General features: G+C 48.4%; 7 protein-coding genes across 7 annotated transcripts; 4 read left to right on the top strand and 3 right to left on the bottom strand.

Moving 5' to 3' along the window:
- Window positions 1-56: 56 nt before the first annotated feature.
- SJAG_02405 (acid phosphatase) lies at window positions 57-1,212 on the top strand. The gene is made up of 3 exons (XM_002173575.2): window positions 57-239; window positions 449-700; window positions 913-1,212. The coding sequence occupies exons 1-3, from the start codon at window positions 146-148 to the stop codon at window positions 1,113-1,115; spliced, it is 549 nt and encodes a 182-aa protein (XP_002173611.2). The 5' UTR covers window positions 57-145; the 3' UTR covers window positions 1,116-1,212.
- A 430-nt stretch (window positions 1,213-1,642) lies between these two features.
- Window positions 1,643-2,797, bottom strand: SJAG_02404 (cyclin Puc1; the record flags this gene model as incomplete). Its single annotated transcript, XM_002173574.1, has 1 exon — window positions 1,643-2,797. The coding sequence occupies one exon, from the start codon at window positions 2,795-2,797 to the stop codon at window positions 1,643-1,645; it is 1,155 nt and encodes a 384-aa protein (XP_002173610.1).
- A 4,459-nt stretch (window positions 2,798-7,256) lies between these two features.
- SJAG_02401 (hypothetical protein) lies at window positions 7,257-11,026 on the top strand (the record flags this gene model as incomplete). The annotated part of the gene is made up of 2 exons (XM_002173571.2): window positions 7,257-10,274; window positions 10,547-11,026. 2 exons carry the CDS (start codon window positions 7,257-7,259, stop codon window positions 11,024-11,026), a joined length of 3,498 nt encoding a protein of 1,165 aa, XP_002173607.2.
- Window positions 11,027-11,468: 442 nt separating this feature from the next.
- On the top strand, window positions 11,469-13,350 carry SJAG_02400 (phosphoribosyl-AMP cyclohydrolase/phosphoribosyl- ATP pyrophosphohydrolase His7). Its single transcript, XM_002173570.2, has one exon. It carries the CDS (start codon window positions 11,569-11,571, stop codon window positions 12,811-12,813), a length of 1,245 nt encoding a protein of 414 aa, XP_002173606.1. The 5' UTR covers window positions 11,469-11,568; the 3' UTR covers window positions 12,814-13,350.
- Window positions 13,109-16,184, bottom strand: SJAG_02399 (copper transporting ATPase Ccc2). The gene has a single exon (XM_002173569.2). It carries the CDS (start codon window positions 16,003-16,005, stop codon window positions 13,261-13,263), a length of 2,745 nt encoding a protein of 914 aa, XP_002173605.1. The 5' UTR covers window positions 16,006-16,184; the 3' UTR covers window positions 13,109-13,260.
- Window positions 16,118-17,432, bottom strand: SJAG_02398 (TIM22 inner membrane protein import complex anchor subunit Tim18). The gene has a single exon (XM_002173568.2). It carries the CDS (start codon window positions 17,334-17,336, stop codon window positions 16,839-16,841), a length of 498 nt encoding a protein of 165 aa, XP_002173604.1. The 5' UTR covers window positions 17,337-17,432; the 3' UTR covers window positions 16,118-16,838.
- Window positions 17,433-18,035: 603 nt separating this feature from the next.
- SJAG_02397 (peptidase complex beta subunit Qcr1) lies at window positions 18,036-19,752 on the top strand. The gene has a single exon (XM_002173567.2). The coding sequence runs from the start codon at window positions 18,148-18,150 to the stop codon at window positions 19,519-19,521; it is 1,374 nt and encodes a 457-aa protein (XP_002173603.1). The 5' UTR covers window positions 18,036-18,147; the 3' UTR covers window positions 19,522-19,752.
- Window positions 19,753-19,866: the final 114 nt, after the last annotated feature.

Below are 19,866 nucleotides of genomic sequence, written 5' to 3'. Positions count from 1 at the left end.
AACGAGATGTCTAGAGATGCAGTATTTCTGCTTAGCGTGTTTTAGTGAAGTCGACGAAGGCTTACGACCGAGATTGAGAACCGAGAGAACACAGAAATAGTAAGGAGCGAGTTGCAACGCGAATACTGCACACGGAACCTTGATTATGACCCGGAAGAATACTTCTAGCATCGTTTATCCCAAATGTGTTGTTTTTGACCTGGATTACACGCTGTGGCCTCTGTGGATAGATACCCATGGTAAGTAAACGCGTCCGACGTGATACTGGAACCTATACGCAAACGAATAATGCGAAACGTTTGAAAGTTTTAGAACCGTTACATCCGTGAGAACCACGTTTCGTTCAAGTTTCATGCATTTAAAGCATACAGTTTCAATTGGATCAATCAGACTCACGTCAACAAGCGTGGACGCCGCATTGAGTGTGAAAGCAAAGCTTACGAGTTAGTGACACCGCCTTTTCGTGCTGATGAAAAGAATTCTAGCATTGTGTGGGACCGATACGGCACAGCCATCCAATTCTACGACGATGTAGTGGCCATTCTGCAAGATTTACGGGACCATGGAGTTTCGTTGTGTTTGGCTAGTCGAACATGTGAACCTAAATACGCGTTTCGAGTGCTGGATTTAATGAAAGTTACCATTGACGGAAAAAAACAACCAGCCAAGAACTTTTTTGCTATCGCAGAGATTTATCCAGGTAAGAATGGAGCAGAGACGCGAATTGCACGCACAACCATGTCAAACAACCTCGAGAGCACGGTCGACAGCGAGAGAGGGAGTTTATGGGAGACGACAAGTTGCCTTGGGGCTGCAATTGCCATTTATAAACCATGGTCACGTGTTGGCCGCGACGCGTTTTTCATTTCGAGAAAAAGCTAACGTGGATGCGCGCACCGACGCGTAGAACAGGAAGCAAGATTACGCACATGCAGAACATCAGCAAGAAGCTGAATATAGAATACAAGGACATGTTGTTTTTCGACGACGAATCAAGAAACCGTGAGGTAGAACGTCTGGGAGTAACATTCCAGTTGTTACCTGATGGACTCAACAAAGCCTCCAGCCTGGAAGGCTATCGTGCCTTCGCAATGCGAAATGGCTTGAGCAGATAAAAAATAGATAGGTAACAATGCAACAGAACTGCGAGCAGAGAAACATTCTGCGCTTCACACATACGACGGCGATTGTCGGCAGTTTTTGCCTTCTAAGACAAAGGAAGGAAATCAACGGGATGTATGTGTGTGAAAAACAATGAGCGATTGGAAGGATAATGGAATGGAATAAAGAAAAAAAAAAGACAAAAAGGAAAAAAAAAAAAGAAAGATAATGTTGGCGTGCACTAGAGCTTTCTAACAAAAAAATAGGCATGCCGAGACAGGGGCACGCTGACGGATAAGGAGAAGGTATCTGCAGTAAAGAACAGAACGGGAGAAAAGAGAGTATGAAGTACAACGGTACAGAAGAGAAAAAGAAATTGGAAACACGAGTAGGTAGTTTCGCAGTAGCGAAACCCAAAAATAGGAAAGAGGAGACTGGAACCATGACCAAGTCGGAGGGCGTGACCAACTAGTTCTCGTCTCGTAGCAAATACATCGCGGGAGTTTCGACAACGACAACGGGTTGAAGCACTGGGCCTCATTCAGGATTCATCATCGTCCTTTCGCGCACGTTTCCGCGGAGACGATATGGGAGAAGAGAGACGGCTCTGAACGACAGCCACCTGGAGAGGGAATTTGTTGTAAAATACAGGCGATGGAAGAGGTGCACGAAGCAACAGCATGAGCGCGTTCACACACTCGTCCAAGCGCTCTGTGCGCAGTGTATCGAGGTACGTTTGGAGGACCATATGACTTTCGCTTTTCCTGGTCGGCAGCAGCTCATTTGGCGTCGTCAGTCGTGTCGGCGTTGCGGGGCGTTTGTGGGATGAAGGCGGGGTAGAGCCGACGAGCGGGGGCGATTCGTCGGCGTCGGCGGACGGACAGGGTTTTGCTTCTTGATCGACAAGTTTGCAGCAGCAAGAGTAATCATTGCCATTTTCCGGACGATCGCTGGCAGGCGGGGTTTCTGCGCTGCAGTCGCTGTCATTGTTTCCGTCTCCAGCATCACTTTCACGGCCCACGCGCCAGTCGATAGGCCATAAAAAATTGGGGTTCCATTCAGCCTGCGAACGGAGCTCAGTACCGATGAAACGTTCGGCAACGACGACAGCTGCGGCAGCAATACTAGAGGCGGGAAATGTGAGGAACTGTTCCGAGAACAGTGAGACCTCGAGCAGGAAAAAAACCATAGGGTGAAGGACGGGAAGGAAAATATCGGCGGTGGGTTGGGCAATATCCCAATTGAGAGTAACGAGAATGTGACGCTCCATTTGGACGAACATGGTTTCAGAATAGACATCACGACACAGCTCTTTCAGCTCCTGGAGCAGCGGGACGCGTTGCTTGTGCTCGTAAAATTTACATGCGATCCACAGGCACGCGCAGCCAAGCAGCTGATAGTGCCGGCGGTAGACAGTGCGTTTCGCTGTGTAGCGGTCCATCAGGCTGACCGCAAGGAGCAGCGTCGCAGGCGACAGCGCAAAGCCCAGATGAACTTCAATGAGAAAGCTGACGAGCAGCGAACGCATGCTCCAGGTGAGCTGTGGTTGGTGACGCATGGCAGCGACATTAGGCAGGTAGGCCGACTGGCGCGACTGCAAATACGTCAGAATGTCGTCGCGGTACTCGCTTAGAAATCCATCGGACGCGGGGGAGTGCGGGGGAGCTGCTGCGGGAAGCGCACGCGGACGAGTCATGCTGAGTGATTCGAGGGAGTGCCAGGGCTGCTGGGGTCGAGAGTGCCGTTGAGGGCGAGTAGACGTAGGCAGAAACCGCAAAGGCATGGATGGCGACTATTAGATCCAGAGGCTGACGGTCCAGTAACATTGTGTTCTGTTCGGGATTAGTAGGTGCGCGGAGAGGACGGGAGCGTAGCAAAAATGGAGCATTAACGAGCCGCAGCACAGCGCAGCGAGTTTACCGAGCAGCAGCGCAGCACGGAGCGGCAGAACGCAGTGGATTCTTTGCGGTACACTGCGGTAAAATGCACTATTGTCGTAACAGCGCAGTGCGGACCGCCTCGGTGCGCAGCCGTCGCGCTCCGCAACGCGGTTTGCGTGCCGCAACGAGCTGCACGGCCCACAAAGCTGCCTAGAGCCGCGTAGTGGTGCGTTAGCGTGCACTGACGGCCGTTCTTCGTGCAGAACGTCTGTTTTTGTGGACGTAAGCGTAGCCGTTCTCTGGTGCACTCGCTGACTCTGCTACGGCCGTTAAATCGCCATCCGCACCGCTTGTAACATACTTGGACTGCGGAGGAGAGGTGAGCCTGGTTGTGCAGGAAAAAGGCAGCTGCCGCACATCCCGCGCGCTGAGGGTCCCTATTTTGTTTACACACTAACAGGCGTTTTCAAATAGCGAGACGCAGCGCACGGTAGCGATGCCGCCGTCGCTCCGATCGGCTGGCCTGTTGCCGGAACGTGAGTGGCCGGAGCTCCCCTCAACAAAGCAAGCATCGCCGGTAAGCGAGTCGTTTCGAGATACTGTGCGGGGAAGCGCGGGCAGTGTTCGGCACCCGTGGGATACACAGCACCGGCCGTCTGAGTCTCTTTGACAGTCGGCGGCGGCACGCACAGCAGTTTGTCCCTGGCGAAGAACGTTAAAACCAAGTTCGCTCGAGTTTAGTGCGCTTCCCTGCGTGAGCCTGGCGTGCGCCGCATCACACAAGCCCTCGCTTGCCCTTCCCTGAGCGCTCCATCAGCTTTTCCACACGTGACGTCATCCGCGAAAAGTGGCGTCTGCTAGCCTGTTGCCGACCGCGACAAAGCCCGTGCGATCACGAGGGCCCCTCGCGTCTAGACTCCCCTGTGCGATTAAGGTTTTGTTCAGGCGCGTTACGTCATTTCAGGGTTCGGGCATGCATACAAGAACAATGAAAACAGCAGCGGGTGCAATCACAACGTGTCCTTTGCCAACCACAACGAAGGGACGGGAAGCGAGTGCAAGGGAAAGCTGGTGCTCGGACGGGTGGCAGGCTGCGTAATTGAAAGAGCTGGCGAGCGAGACAATGGAGCAGGCGGTGTAGGCGCGCGCGCGTGTCGATGGGATGGGATGGGATGCGCTGCGAGAGCTGGGAGCCTGCTCAGCTGATGCTGCTCCCTTTGCAGCAGCATCACTAGCGATGCTTACTTGGCCGGCGATCCGGCAATTCGTTTGCAGCGGTCGGTCGCGATTTCGTCAAACACTGCACTCAGCTGCTGTGGGGAACCCCACATGGCCCCACTCGTGGTTGCTCGAATGCGTTGGGAAGTGCACGCCGCCCTTTTTTATCAGTCGCAACTTTTCTCGCGCTGACGAGCAACCCAGTGGAGCCACGTGAGACGCGCCCCCACATCTGCTGCGACTGTGGTTGGCCGATAAATTCGCGCAAAGCAGCAACCGAAATCACGATCACGTGCCTCCTGACGACACTCGAGCTTTGTTTGAAGCACATGCAAGAGAAGCAAAGCACTGTGTTTACTAAACTCGCTAACATCCCTGGCGCGCATCCCGCCGTAGCAAGGGGCGCAATAAGCCCGGCAACCGCTTTGTCTGCCCCCCCTTTGTCTGCGGACCCTGTGGATCAGCATTTGCATAAGAAGGCGGTGGTCGCCGGCGGCCAGTTAGACGATCGCTGCAAACAAGCCTGACCTGACCTGACCGTCCAGCAGAAGCCCAGCCCAGCCCAGTTGCTCCAACGCTCAGTCGCCCGCTGCACAGCAAAGTCGCCCCCGTTCCTTGCGATGCTTGCAGAAATTCGCCTCGACTACGCGGCATTCCGCCAAACACAGCCCATCACAGGCGCCGTGTGCATCGAGACTAACATCCCGACGTCGCCGCGCTCCTTCAGCATCTCGCTGCGTCTTGTCGGACGCGCCATCTACAACAACAGCTTTCTCTGCTCGCCATCGTCGCCGGGCACATGCTCTTCATTGGCTGCCGACGACGAGGTCACTGAGCTCTGCTCCGGCACCTCGAATGTGTCGGTAGCTGCCGGGCCCACGGGTCGCAAACACGCTATTGCCTTCCACATGCGGCTGCCGCCGCCATCCAACGGCGGCTCTGTCGCGTCGCTGCCGTGCACGCTCACAAACGACTCCATGGTCAACATCTCCTACCTGCTGACGGCAACCATCTCCAAGCGACATGCCCTGTTTGCCCAGTCGCACACCTGCCAGACAGAGGTCGTCATTGCCTCCGCCAAGGGCCCTGCCCCCGCACCTGCCCCGCCTCTGCGGCGCGCACCCTCCATCGCATCCAATGCCCCGTCCAACCTTATTTCGATGACGGGCGTGAACGGCAGCGGCGGTGCCAGCAACACCTGTGCATCGGCCGCGTCCTTCAGCAGCGCGACGTCGACGGCCCCGGTGGCCTCGCCCATTCCCTCGACGCCCACCGCCTACCGGTACAATATGCCTCTGCCGCCCTATCTCCACACACCGTCCTCGCTCGCACTGCCACTCGGCTCTCCCGCCGGCGCGTTGACCTCGTCGCCCCCATCCACCTCTCAGCGACACTACCGGACTCCGTCGGCGGAGTTGTTTTCTCGCACACCGTCTCTCGTTGATTCGGCGTCGCCGCCGTCGCCGCCGAGCTCTATGCGTATGCAGCAGCACCAGCAGCAGCTGTTCTACCAGCAGCAACAGCAACAGCACCAGCAATTCTTCTCAACTTATGGGTGTGTTCCTCCCACACCCTTGTCGCTGTACCCCACAATGTCACCGCCGTACACCACGCGACACGATTCTGCCGCGCTGCAGCCGCCGTACGTGTGTCTGGCGCCGGGTGAAAAACTTGCATTCAAACTGCGTCCCGACGACCTTTCATTCGAGGATGTGGAGGACGACCATGGCGGGATTAGCGCTGCTGATGCTGACGCGTTCCGAATGGCTGAGCCTTCGCAGCTCGACATGCGCTCGATGTCTGTGGGGCACATGGACGAGGACGTGCTCTCCTCAGTGTCGTCCCGTTCCTCCAACAGTCGTCGGTACAGCCGGCGTTCGCTGAAGTCGCCCGTGGCTGTGACGCAGATCACACCCGAGCAGGAGTTTGATATTCTTATTGATGAAATCCTGAACGCTCTCTAGGCGAGCATGAATAAACAAGAAGAACAAACAGAGCGGATGGGAGGGGCAAGCTCAGTTCCGGCGAATTCTCTGAGTTCACTGAAATTGCCTAAAAGTCTTGTACACGAGCCCGAGCATTCCTCTGTCGAACTCGATGTATCCCTCGTCCGTCCCGCCGTCCTCCCTTTCCCCTCACTGCCCCATCCACACCCCTTCACCGCCCTCTTTCCGTCCATTTTTCAACCTAATTCTTTTGTTTGTGTTTCCACTGTTCTTTTCTGTTTTTTCCGCTCCGTCCATCTGCTGTCGTGCATACTTCCCCCCTTTCTGTGATATCCATCGTGTGCTTTTGTCTGTTTAGCAATCTCTCCCCTAGACGCCTGGTGACAAGCTTGCACGCTTCCACGGAGGCCTTGCTGCCGAGAGGCAGGCAAGAGACCTGTTCGACACACGCAGCAGTTTTGTCTAGAGCGCCCGCGACTGGTGCATCCGGTCCAGTCCAGTCCGGTCCACTCCACTTCTGCACTTGTTTCTGGCATTCGCGCATACAAACACACACGCGCACGCAACCTTTTTTCTCCATCCTTTTTTGAATCAACTCTTCCTTACTAATCCGCCCGTGTCGGCACTGCCATCTGCGCCATTGCGGCACCGCCACTCCTACTCTGACCAATGACTCGAGGATGAATTTACGTTTTTGTTTTTGTTTTGCGAACAGGACCCGCGTGTTATGAATGAAATGATTTCCGTTGACTTGTGGGGTAACAGTAGCAAGCGGCTCGTAGCGCCAGCACTAGTTGGTGAGTAGCGGCGGTGGTAGTGGTAGTGGTGGAGTGCGTAGATCCTCCGGCCTCAGTGCCGCGCTGGACCCGTGCAGGCAAGGCCCTTGCAGATCTCTGTGGATCCCCTCGTCTTCGTCGATCATCGCACGCCGCAGATCCACCCGGGTCCATGGATCCCCTCCACTTTCGCCCCCCACTCGCGCTCAATTTCTCTTCAAAACTGCAAGACGCGTAACAATTCCTAGCGTCGTTCTTCTTCTCGCGTCCTCTTTTCCGCTGCATAGACTTCTCCTAGACCACGCAGGTCCTCTGGTTTGCGACGCTTTTTCTCCATGAATCCTCCTGGTGACAGCCTCCCAGACGACCAGTACAATTTCTCCTCCTTACCGACTGCTGGACAGTCGAACGCAGACCCGTACGACGCTCAAAATTCCGGAAATCCTAATCAATCGCATTTGGTAAGCAGTGAGCAGGCACTATGGGCGATTTTGGGCGGCGGACAGCAGCCGTTGCCTTCTCCTGGTCTCAACAATTCGCTCTTTGCTCCTTCCCCGTTTCGTGGTGATGCACACAATGCAGCAGCAGCTTCTTCTCAAAATTGGGCCACGTTCGCAACAAATTCCGCAGCAGCAGCAGCAGCTGCTGCTGCTGCTGCTGCCGTTTCCTCTAATCAAAATGGACCTCGCTACGATCAGTCCTTTCATCCGTTCCTCGTTTCACAACAACAGGCTGCTCAGCATGTTCAACAGCATCCTCATCAACAGCAATTGGTTTCAGAACAGCAAAACGAACAGGCACAACACTACTCTTCTCTCACTCAGCAGCACAAATTGTCCTACGGCCCTGCTTCTCTAGCTGGCCATGATCCTTCCTCTGTCCATGCTGCAGGCTTGAGCATGACGGACGCGAATGATCATTCCATGCCGCTCCCCTTGTCTAATACACAGCAGGGCATGAACCAACCGAACGCTTTTGTTCCCTTTCCTTATGGCCCATTGGCATCTCTTGATTCTGCTGCTGCTGCTGCTGCCCATCTTCCACCTTCTCATGCCGGTCTCCTTTCATCCCTCCATCAAGCACATGCAGCACCTGCCCCTTCTGCCGTGTCTTCCACAACATCCTTTCTTCCTCAAGGGCCTACGGCAACATTGGATGCCCGCCATCAAGTTTCCTCCCAGCGCACTGGCAATTCTCCTCATCTACAACATCAAAATCACTCTGCGGCGGCGGCGGCAGCTGCTGCTGCCGCTGCCGCCGTTGCACTTCGTGCAAACTTACCAGACATATCTCAGTCAGCGGCTTCTCTTCTCAGCACAACCTCTCAGCAGGTGGATGCTCTTCAAGCGGTTGCTGCAGAAGAACCAGCTGTCCAGACAACTTCGACACCTGCCGACTGGCCCTTTCAACTGGCTCGAAATGCCCCTCCCATGCCCGCTGCTAGTCTCCCTACTTCCTCCCTCAAGTCTTTCTTTCATGCCTCTGCACAAGCTGCTCGCATGTGCGGACTGCCTTCATCTACACTCCTAGACGCCGAAAAAACCATGTTGTCCGAGTCCTTGGACAGTCCTCATACTCTCTTTCACTATCTTCACATTCGCAACGGTATATGCTGGCTTTGGAGACGGAACCCAACGGTCCCCGTTACAGCCGTCGAGGCTCAGAATTTGTGTCTCGATCGACTGCTGTTTCCTTTTGCTCTCGCAGCACTCGAGTTTTTGACTCGCTTGGGTTATGTTAACATTGGATGTCTTTCATTCACTCCTTCACCGAATCTTCCTGGAAACCCTTCCGTTCCTCTGCGTCGCCGAAAGGTTCTCGTAGTTGGTGCGGGCATTGCTGGTCTTTCTTGTGCACGACAACTCACCTCGTTGTTTCAACAGTACAGCAGTCACTTCCTCTCGTACGGTGAGGATATTCCTGAAGTAGTTGTTTTTGAAGCTCAAAATCAGTATGGTGGTCGACTTCGCTCTGTTACATTTCCCTCGGCTGCAAAAAATGGCCTCAACTTGCTCCTGCGTCTTAACGAAACTGCGGATCGCAATGCTTTCGACGTGAGCAGCACCGACAAGAACCAGCTCGGTCTTGGGACAAAGGTCGATGTGGGCTTTCAATTTGTATATCGTGAACTTGACAAAACACTGTGCTTCTTGTTGGAAAAACAAATTGGTCTAAAGCTAGAGTCGTTAACGGGAAACGATTTTGTGTGCAAGTCGAGTGGAGATTTGTTTGACATGCAGAAGGTGCATTCTCTCCGTACCCTCTGGGATAAACTGTATCGGTACGCATCTATTCGTTACCATCTTCGATCCAAGCAGAATCCCTCATCGGTTTCCAAATGGACGGATGATTTTTATGCTTATTTGCGTGAGGCTTTCTCATTTCCTCAGCAAACCATGCTGCCGCTGTCAACTGAAAAGGGTGCCAGTTTTTCTGAACTCTTAAATACCGCTGTCCATTCAACTGCCACCTCGGTATCTTTGTCAGAAGAAGATGTTCAATTACTCAACTGGTTTTCTGAAAGTGCGGCTGAGAACGACTGTCTTGTGCCTCTCAGCGTTGAAGATGCTATTCAAGATTTTGTTCTCATGAGTCCTTGCATTGTCCGTGATGGTCTTTATAAGCTAGCAGTGGCTCTGTACAAATACCCTTCTCCTCTTGATATCCAGTATGGTAAACGTGTTGTCAACGTAAGTCAACAGAACGACAAGTTTATAGTCGGCTGTGGAGATAATTCGGCTTTTGAATTCGACAAGGTAGTACTCGCGGTCCCCCCAGCTCAGTTATTGCGAAAAGAATTAAAAACACAGCCTGAACCATCTGCCGCTTTTTATCAGTACGCAAATCGGCAGACAGATCAAACAACCCCTCGATTTAACAAACTAATACTTCGTTTTCCCGAATCATTCTGGCCTCCTAATACTCAAAGCATTGGCCTTTTGCCTACCGGTAAAGACGGCAGTGCTTCTCAACAGCTGCCTTTCCGTCGTTTGTGGGTCCTAGCAAACACGCCGGGAAACGCGGTCTTAACAGCGACTTTCGACAGCAGTAAACTGGATGGTATAAATGTTGCCGAAGTGAATTCATGGGTTATCTCGACGGCGATGGACGCGTTGAGAACGTGTTTCAGTAAGCAGTCCTCGTCAGTTCCCGAACCACTGGATGCATTTGTGTCAACTTGGGATGCTTATCCCTACTATTCGGGATTGCATAATGCCTCCTCTGGTGCGGATAATACATCTGAAACACTTTCACGGGAAATTCGAACTGTTGCCAAGGGCTGTTACATTGCAAGTGAAATAAATACTTCACGGAAGCAGACTCGTTTCCTTGAACAATTGTTCGTGAACGGGGTGCGTGTGTGTTCAGATGTATTGGAAAGCCTTATTCCGTTGACGGCTGTCATGAGTACAGCACTTTACGAAAGAGGCACACAAAGAACTCGAGTCCAATTTGAAGGCTCGTGCTCATCTTACCTCTTCGTTGCTTAATTCCAGCTTCCGAAAAAACAGACTTTCTTAATCGTGCACGGTACCCGACTGATGAAACAAGGAGCGTTTAGACGAACACAAAGAAGAGAGAGAAGCTTTTGTTATTGAAATTACTTGGACAACTTCCCGATAAGCCCTCAAAACCCAGCTCGAACCCGTTCCTGCTGTACCAAAAGATGCAATGGCATGTATGCCGAGCGCTTGCCAGTGAAGAAAAGCGGCAGCTTACAGGCGACAGTCGCGCGAAAGCAACCATTAATGAAATTCGATCCAAATTAGGCAAGATGTGGCGCCAGCTTGACGATTTGGGCAAAAAACCATGGATTGATGAAATTAACAACAGACGAAAATCTTATGCCGCACAGCAATCTAAGTATCAAAAGCTGTGTCAGGATTATGAAGCCCGAGCTGAACAAATTCGTGCGGAGCATCTAGCTAAAAGTGAATCGGAACCAATACCGGAAGAAGAAACTCGTCTTTACTTGTTGTCGAAACAAGAGGAAGAAGAGAGTCGGCGTGCACACGATGAAACGGCTTCGAATTCAGAAAATGAAAGCGACGAATATCATGATGAAGGTTCATCCGACTCTAATGCTAACGAACAAGGCTTTTAGAGGGGAAAAAAAGGTGAACTCTCATATTGAGCTCGAATTAAAAAAAAAATAAAAAACAATTACTACCCTAACTCATCTGATTGTTTCTTTTAATTATTATCTCCTAGACTTCCACTTTTACCAATCCCCTCCTCTGTCTTCTTTGCCCTCTCTCCTCCGTGATTGCTCACTCGTGTACCAATATATATGACTAAATTTATTCTTTCCTTCTCAATGTCATTTTCATTCCATAAACTCATTCTTTCAAAACAAGACACAGTCAAATAAAAACAAACTCGTACTTCTGTTGATCTTTCAGGCAGAGCCACCCCACTGTTTCCGGCAGAAATGGAATGTGAATGAGGTCGTCGGGATTCCAGCAAAAACTCATTTCATAATGCATTATCCGTTTCCGTATTCACATGTTTTTACTTTTTGCTACCTAACATTTTGTTGTTTTTCCTGAGCCGAACGGCACCCGTAATACTTACGCGCTTTGCCTGTACGAGACAAACCCACCAGAAACAAACGACAAAAAACTCTTTGTAAGTTTCTACAAAAAAATGGCGGTTCTCCCGTTTTATGAATTCTCTAAATTTGGAAAAGAAGATGACAATTTAAAATGGTTGAAATACACTGGCAGAGTTGAAATCCGTATGACTTCGTCGGAGGTTTTTGAGCAAAATGTTAAAAAACTCACAAAGCTTTCTGAGGTCGTTGACACAATCGTAGACTGCTCTTCTCTTTCCATCGACCAATGTTACAGCGTCTTAAACGCCGGAGCTCTGGCAATTGCTGTTACGGAGGAGATGTTGCCTGAACTCTCATCGATTACTCCTAGCAGACTTGTTCTTAAGACTTCTTGCACAGATGTCGAGAAGCTCGAAAAGTGTCTCCAATTTGCTTCATCTATTCAATTGGTTGCCTGTGAGTCTGGTTATCGTCCTGAATTTTTGGAAAAAATGAGCAAAATTGTTAGTCAAGAAACTATGATAGAGGGTGGCAGCCGTGTGCTGTATCTGGAGTATCCTAGTATGCCTAGCATGGAACAACTCAAATCTATTTCTGTTCATTCAGTCACGCCTGTGCTTACAAGTGCTTTCCTGACTGTTGACAAGGCTGAAACTGACAAGCTTCATTTAGCTGATTTGATTCTTGTGAACGCTGTCACCGACAGACCCGACGGTCTGTACACCACGCTTGTTGTCGACGAGCTTGGTGGTGCCTTGGGTCTTGTTTACTCGAGCAAGGAAAGTGTTGCCGAAAGTATGAAGACCGGCACTGGTGTATACCAGTCTAGAAAGCGTGGTCTCTGGTACAAGGGTGCCACGTCTGGCGCTGTCCAACATTTGATTCGTATCGATCTGGACTGTGATCATGACTGCATCCGTTTCGTCGTCTATCAAACCGGCAAGGGTTTCTGTCACCTTGACACTCAACACTGTTTCGGTCACAGCTCTGGTCTTCCTCAGCTTGAGCGTGTTTTAAAGTCTCGTAAGCAAAATGCCCCCGCTGGTTCTTACACAGCCCGTCTCTTCTCTGATCCAACATTGCTTCGCGCTAAGATTATGGAAGAGGCCGAGGAGCTCTGTGATGCAGCCACGAAAGATGAGGTTACATGGGAGATGGCTGACCTGATTTATTTCGCCATGACTCGCTGCGTTGCCGCTGGTGTATCTCTCGAAGACATTTCTCGTCATTTGGATCTGAAACATCGCAAGGTGACGAGACGTGCAGGCAATGCTAAAGCTGCTTGGACTGCAAAGTTGGAGGGTAAGGCCGTTGCCGACGTCAAAGAATCCAAGTAGAGAACATCGTGCTACCTTTTTCCTATCTTTGCTCCGTGTTTTCCGTTCCTTTCTCCTTTTCTATTCTTTTTGGTATCCGTTTATATAGTTCACCACTCATGAAACAAGCTGTTACCGAAAATGATACTCGGCGGTCTGCAAACTATTTCGTACAAGTATTTTGAGTAATACATGTAAAAGTTCTTCCCATACATAATCACCCAATACCTAGAATAATCAATACAACTTGCTTAAACAAGCAAGCTGGTATACTTAACTGCAACACTCAATCCCATTCACGTGCTGGTTCACAAAGTAAGAAGAACGAATACACAGAATTATTATTTTTGACCAGTTAATACTACAATAAACAAATAGTACACGGGAGAAGACGCATGATAAGTGATGCATCATCACCTTTGTAACAATACACGGAGGAGGAATTGCTGAACCAAAAAGGAGCGGTATTCAGACGACATTAGGAACGGCCATGTAGGACTGTTGACCCGAAGAGATACCAAAAAGTCGGCGAAGATGACGACGTGGAAAGGATAGGAAGTCTGACGGAGTTTGTTCCGTTTCGTAGTCCGAAGTAGCCTCTTCTTGAAAATCATTAAAACGCGAGGGGCGTTTCCACCTTTTCAACATGAGACTGCTGCAGATAACACTCAAACTAGAAAACATCATGGCGGTACTTGCAAACATAGGAGGCAAGTAAATACCCCATGGCAAAAGAACACCCATTGCAACGGGTAACATAACAAAATTATAAGCACAAGCCCAAAGAAGGTTCAGCCGGATTCGACGAAAGATGGAACGTGCAAGCGAAAAAGCAACAACCGTATCAATTATTGAACCGACGCGGGTCAAAAGAACATCGGCACTCTCAGCTGCCAAACCAGAAGCCGTAGAAAATGAGATGCCAACATCGGCGAGAGTTAACGAAGGTGAATCATTTATACCATCGCCAACCATTGCAACGATGTGGTTTTCCTTACGAAGCGCTTCAATGAACTCTGCTTTTCCTGCAGGAGAAACGCCCGCACGTACGTTGCTTTTCGGAATGCCTACCTCATTAGCGACGAACTCCGCAGTCTCCGGTTGGTCACCAGTGAGCATATAAACATTCTTATGCAAGTTTAAAAACTCGGAAACTGTTTGTCGAGCATTTGGTCGTATTTCATCGGAACACGCGACAACTGCCACAACCCATCGTTTCGCAGAAACAAATATACATGTCTTCCCTTTGCTGGAGTAATCGGAATAGTGATGTTGTATCGCTTCACTCATAACAGCGTGACTTGACTCCATAAGAGAGTAGTTTCCAATCATAACTCGCGTTTCCTTTTCGTCAAATATAATGTCAGCACCGACGCCATAACCCGGTATGGCTGAGAAGTTATCCATTGAGTATACATTGAGCGAATCAATTTCGTTGGCTTTCGTTAACATGGCTTTTGCAGTTGGATGCTCACTTGCACGCTCAATAGTCTTCACTGCACGCCAAACCGAAGACTCGTCACTCAAACCTGAAGCAGCCAAGGCTTCCGCGTCAAAGGCATAATCGCTAACACTTAATGAACCTTTTGTAAGGGTGCCTGTTTTATCCAAAACCACAGCATCGACACTTTCCAATCGTTCTAAAACGTCACCACCTTTGAATAAGATTCCATTTAGAGCAGCAACACCAGTACCCACCATTACAGCAGTTGGCGTACTTAGACCAAATGCGCACGGGCAGGCAACAACGATGACACTCATGGTAATGTTGAGACACACTGCAAAGTTACCAGCAGACGACTGAAAGAGAGGCGGCTTGTAATTGGTAAACTCTGTCAAACAAAACCAGAAAATGAATGTTGAAAGAGCAAGCAATAAAATCGCGGGAACAAATATCGCACTCACCTTATCCACAAAGCGCTGGATAGGTACTTGGTTCGACTGTGCTTCCCTCACAAGCTTGACAACAAGAGCAAGATGCGATTCCCTTGGTACTTTTGTCGCTTGCATTATAAGGCGCCCATTGCCGTTCGTAGTACCGCTGAGAACCGTAGAGCCTTCTGATTTGAAAACAGGAGTCGGTTCCCCAGTGACAGAGCTTTCATCTATGTATGAATGTCCTTCAGTGATAAAACCGTCAGCAGGAATCTTGTCGCCGGGCTTAATAAGAAGTTTGTCATTACGTTCAATCAGATCAACACATATATCAGTTTGTTCTCCTCCCCTCAATAACGTAACACTGGAAGGCACAAGATTGAGTAGATGTGAAAGTGCTGTAGACGTAGCGCCCTTTGCCTTATTTTCCAAAAAACGACCCAGCGTCACAAAGGTAAGAAGCATGTTACTTGTGTCAAAGAACACTGGTGCGCGTTCCTCCAAAGACAAAACACGATAATAAACGAGAAAAAAGATACTTGCAAAAAAGGCAGTCAACGATCCAATGGAAACTAATACATCCATATTCGCACCTCCGTGTCTTATAGATCGATACGCAGTAACAAAATATGCACGACCTACGCAAAGCTGAACAGGTACAGAAAGTAAAAAAGCTAGAACATCAGAGAGATAAAAACCATACACTGATGGCATTTCAAAAAATTCGTGAAAGTAGTTGAAAATATGAGGCAATTCATCAACAGACATGACAAGCAATGAAAAGAAGAGGGCAAACCAGAACCGAAACCCCCAAATACGTTGAGCGTTAATTCTTTTAAGGGACAAAACTTGGGCTGTTACATTGTCAACGGGCTTGTAAACACATGGGACCTGGCATCCATATAGTGTGTATAAGATGCGACGAGGACCAATGCTCTCTTCGTCAAAAGCCACTTGTATTTCCGAGTTACTAGAACCCAAGAGAACTTTTCGAGCTGCGAGTACACCCTCAAGAGAGAGTAACTCTCTCTGAATTTTGGACCAGTCAACATCTCCCAAGTCAGACTCAATGGTATAGTGAGCCACGTTTACATGTTCACCACAGCTCGAATGTGAAATCTCAGCATCGAAACCGCAATCTTCAATATGCTCCTTGATTTCTTCAGCAGACAAAGTGGCCGAATCATGCAAAGCAACAGCACGCTCCAACATCAATGTAACCGTAAAGTTTTTCATTCCGGGAAGCGGCTGCAATGCATTTTGAATGGAGGCGACACAACTCGCACATGTCATTCCTTTTACAGACAACACCGTCGTAGTGACATTGTCTTGAGACATTTTCCGAAGTCAAAAATTAAACCTACACGCGGAATTCTCTCAACCGACAGATGTAGTAGAAATGAACAAAACAAGCGAGACTGCCAACAGATATCGCGTTTGTTGTAAGAACGCACTATTACCGTGCTTGAATCAAATGTCGAAGTAATTCGCTAAAAAGCTCGGGTTTAAACCAAAATCAAAGGAAAATAAAACGAGAACTGAAAAATAAAGACACAAAAGTCAGCGACAAGCGTAGTTTATCATAGCTCAAATGTCGCAGTCCCCGGTTATCTCACACCATGCAGATCAATCTCGCATCTGATAAACCTCTTCAACCACTCAGCGGCAGAGTGCGCATGGCCCGGTGAAGAAGCATCTTAAATAATGCTGAAGAAGAGAGGAGAATGAGGAGAACGATTCGCCGAGGCCAAATTTGAACGGGAAGAATATTTCCGATTGAGTCGCTTTTCGCGAAGATAATACCAGAACAGGTGCAGTTTCGTCATAGCCTCTGATTAGTACGATGTACTCTGTATTTGAAACAAGTGCCACAATGCAGTCCAAGAAGTTCACGTTACAAACGACATGTACGATTTGTTAGCCGAAAGAGTCCTGATACTCAGTAAATTCTCGACATCCTCGGACACCATTTATCCATCTTCCATACATTTTGCATGTTAAATAGATAGTACAAAACAGCATTATCGAAAGAATATAACAAACTTTGAAAGAAAACCACAAATGATTAAACATAAAAACAGAATAAAAAAAAAAGAAACCGTCATAAAATAAGCGTAAAAACCATAATCGTAACAGTAGAACTTAAAGTTCATAGGCGTTAAGCACGCAGCTCAAGATTTCCAGATCATTCGTATGGCTTGACATAATCCGATGTCGTTTGAGTTAAATTCATATAAGCCAAAAAATGTGAGTATTGTGAAACCACGGAGAACCCACATCAATAGTGGAAACATCACCTTAAAGCGACGCTTTGGGAAATAGTCAATGATGCAAGATTCAAAACCCAAATGTGCGTGAGGAACCAGCGTACAAGCGAGTAATGCATTCAGCACAGCATTACTCGAACCACTGGCCAAAGCATAGGCTACCTGTGGCGCAACCATTATGGCGATGACGCGCTCAAAGTTCCAATGAATGCTTCCATGGGCTTTACTGCGTGGTGGAAAGACAACAGCGTCATTCACCGTGCCTTGGATGGTTTGTGGAGGTGGAGGGAAAATGCGACTGATGGATGTAACGGTGAAGGGCCGAATATTTGTTATCGGCTTTACTAAATTAATAATGCGCGATTGTTTGCACGAAAAAAGACCAATTCGATTCAACAGCATCGTCACAATCGCTAACTAAGATCTCCCGCAGTCAAATCCAATTGATTGCAAGTAGCCAGGTTCTGTTAATTTGAGTAGGTGAATGGGAGAGGGCAACCCACTCTCCACGATTGGGCGAGTTAAAGAACATGCATTCGCTTACCGCAAACTTTAAAAATCAACTAACGCGTAAACAAAATACAGAAAGTGTGATTATTGATTTATATTTGTCGACATGTGTAATGAATGCGATAATATATTGTCGTCAATTTGGGCGTATTGCTTAAAGGTTCTCGTATATGCATTCTCCCTCCACAACCACTTACTCAAATTGTAAAAATACGGTAAGCATGAGTTCATGAAGCACATCCTATACACCGTTCAAAGCGGCAGTAGAACACGAGTCTCAACAATTTGAAACTTATTTACTTTCTAACGTGCAGCTTTCATTTTCCCATTAAGAATAACGACCGAAACGACGGCATTCCTGAACAAAACAATGTCAAGTCCCATTCAAATCAGTATTCAAAATAACTCTAAACTTTTGAAATACTGTATTCCTAAATTTACTTGTGTTGTTTGATAATTATACTATTTACGAAGGGTCTTAATTACTCACGTTTGCTCCACCTGTCTTTGTCAACTTGCTCTAGCTCGTATGGACACCATGCTCTAGCACCTTGCTGACTATTGGTGTGCGAGTGAGGTCGGGCGGTAGAGTGTTGCTGACGTGTTAGTGACTACAGCAGACAAACTACGTCGAGTTTCTGACAGTGCGAATTATCAACAAACGTATTAAATAAGGAAAGTTCGGGGAAACACACTGTGCTCTATGTTTCGGCTGCGCTCTTTTCCCAAATTGACTCGCAGATTTGCGAGTTTGTCTCTTCCAAAAACTCAATCCACGACACTGCGTAATGGCTTGACTGTGGCTACAGAGTACCACCCTTTCGCTCAAACAGCAACAGTACTCGTCGGTGTTGATGCTGGTTCACGTGCTGAAAACGAGAAAAACAACGGTGCAGCTCATTTCCTTGAGCATCTCGCTTTTAAGGGCACGAAGAGCCGGTCACAACAAGACTTGGAGCTTGAGTTTGAAAATGCGGGAGCACATTTAAATGCTTACACTTCTCGTGAACAAACAGTATACTACGCGCACTCGTTTAAGGATGAGGTCCCCAAGACAGTCAGTGTCCTTGCAGACATTTTGCAGAATTCGACCATATCAAAAGACGCTGTGGAACGGGAGCGTCAAGTAATTTTACGCGAACAAGAAGAAGTTGACAAGGTAACAGACGAGGTTGTTTTTGACCATTTGCATGCTACTGCATTTCAGGGACAATCGTTGGGACGTACCATTCTTGGTCCTCGAGAAAATATAGAATCCCTGAGACGGGAAGACTTGTTGAAGTACATTGCCGACAATTACCGTAGTGATCGCATTATCATCGCTGGCGCTGGCGCTATTCCTCATGAACAACTTGTTGAACTTGCTGAAAAACACTTTTCCGGTTTGAAGCCATCGGATCACCCCGTTTCCATCGGTTCTCCTCGTAGCCCCAAACCTAGATTTGTTGGTTCCGAGGTTCGTGTCCGTGATGACGAAATGTCTACCGCCAACATTGCTATTGCCGTCGAAGGTGTTAGTTGGAAGGATCCCGACTACTTTACAGCTTTGGTCATGCAAGCAATTGTGGGCAACTGGGACAGAGCTATGGCAGCAGGCCCACATATGTCTTCGCGTCTTGGCGCCGTCGTCCAAAAGGAGAAGCTGGCCAACAGCTTTATGAGCTTCAGCACTAGTTACAGTGACACCGGTCTCTGGGGTATCTACCTAGTGTCGGAGAATCTGCTTCGACTTGATGACCTTGTGTACTTTGCTTTGCAAGAATGGACAAAGCTGTGTAATCCATTGAGTGCAGAGGTAGAACGGGCCAAGGCTCAATTAAAAGCCTCTCTGTTATTATCTCTTGATTCGACAACAGCAATTGCAGAAGACATTGGTCGCCAACTTCTGACAACTGGACGCCGTATGACGCCTGAGGAAATCAGTAAAAACATTGACTCAATTACTGAGAAAGACGTGTCCCGTGTTGCTCAGAATATGATTTGGGACAAAGATATTGCCGTTTCTGCTGTCGGTGCAGTGGAGGGTTTGCTTGACTATAACCGTGTTCGCAGTGCGATATCTGCTAATCGGTATTGAGAAATAGATTTTGGACTCACAAAATCTTTTCACAAGTCTATTCCAATTTTATACGCGTTTTTTTTGCAATTGTTAACAAACAGTGCTTTGAAAATGTTTACAATCTCAGCTTTTCACGTCCCATACAGCTTTGTTCGTTTCCCGGTTGAATTAATTAAAAAGCTCAAGTGCTTATATCATGGAACTTGAACTTGGTTAGATATTGATTTTATGAAAAGGAACAATTATGTGACACAAAGTGCGATTAAATGTGAAACACTCTACCTAAAACGATGAACAATATTAATACTACAATGTTTTAAATCGTTGAAACTGCATAATTGCGCTCACCATAAAACTAAAGCT

This window comes from Schizosaccharomyces japonicus (assembly GCF_000149845.2).
Source record: "Schizosaccharomyces japonicus yFS275 unplaced genomic scaffold supercont5.1, whole genome shotgun sequence".
NCBI classification, from domain to species: Eukaryota; Fungi; Ascomycota; class Schizosaccharomycetes; order Schizosaccharomycetales; family Schizosaccharomycetaceae; genus Schizosaccharomyces; species Schizosaccharomyces japonicus.
The sequence above is the reverse complement of the archived record's forward strand: the minus strand, read 5'-3'. Positions and strand labels throughout refer to the sequence as shown.

What these genes read in the sequence shown, in the direction of transcription:
- SJAG_02398 (XM_002173568.2), bottom strand. Translation starts at nt 17,336, where the DNA reads ATGCTGTTGAATCGAATTGGTCTTTTTTCGTGCAAACAATCGCGCATT.
- SJAG_02399 (XM_002173569.2), bottom strand. Translation starts at nt 16,005, where the DNA reads ATGTCTCAAGACAATGTCACTACGACGGTGTTGTCTGTAAAAGGAATG.
- SJAG_02405 (XM_002173575.2), top strand. Translation starts at nt 146, where the DNA reads ATGACCCGGAAGAATACTTCTAGCATCGTTTATCCCAAATGTGTTGTT. An exon ending in TCTGTGGATAGATACCCATG is followed by an intron (nt 240 to 448) that starts GTAAGTAAACGC and finishes CTTACGAGTTAG; the next exon opens with TGACACCGCCTTTTCGTGCT. An exon ending in TATCGCAGAGATTTATCCAG is followed by an intron (nt 701 to 912) that starts GTAAGAATGGAG and finishes CGCGTAGAACAG; the next exon opens with GAAGCAAGATTACGCACATG.
- SJAG_02397 (XM_002173567.2), top strand. Translation starts at nt 18,148, where the DNA reads ATGTTTCGGCTGCGCTCTTTTCCCAAATTGACTCGCAGATTTGCGAGT.
- SJAG_02400 (XM_002173570.2), top strand. Translation starts at nt 11,569, where the DNA reads ATGGCGGTTCTCCCGTTTTATGAATTCTCTAAATTTGGAAAAGAAGAT.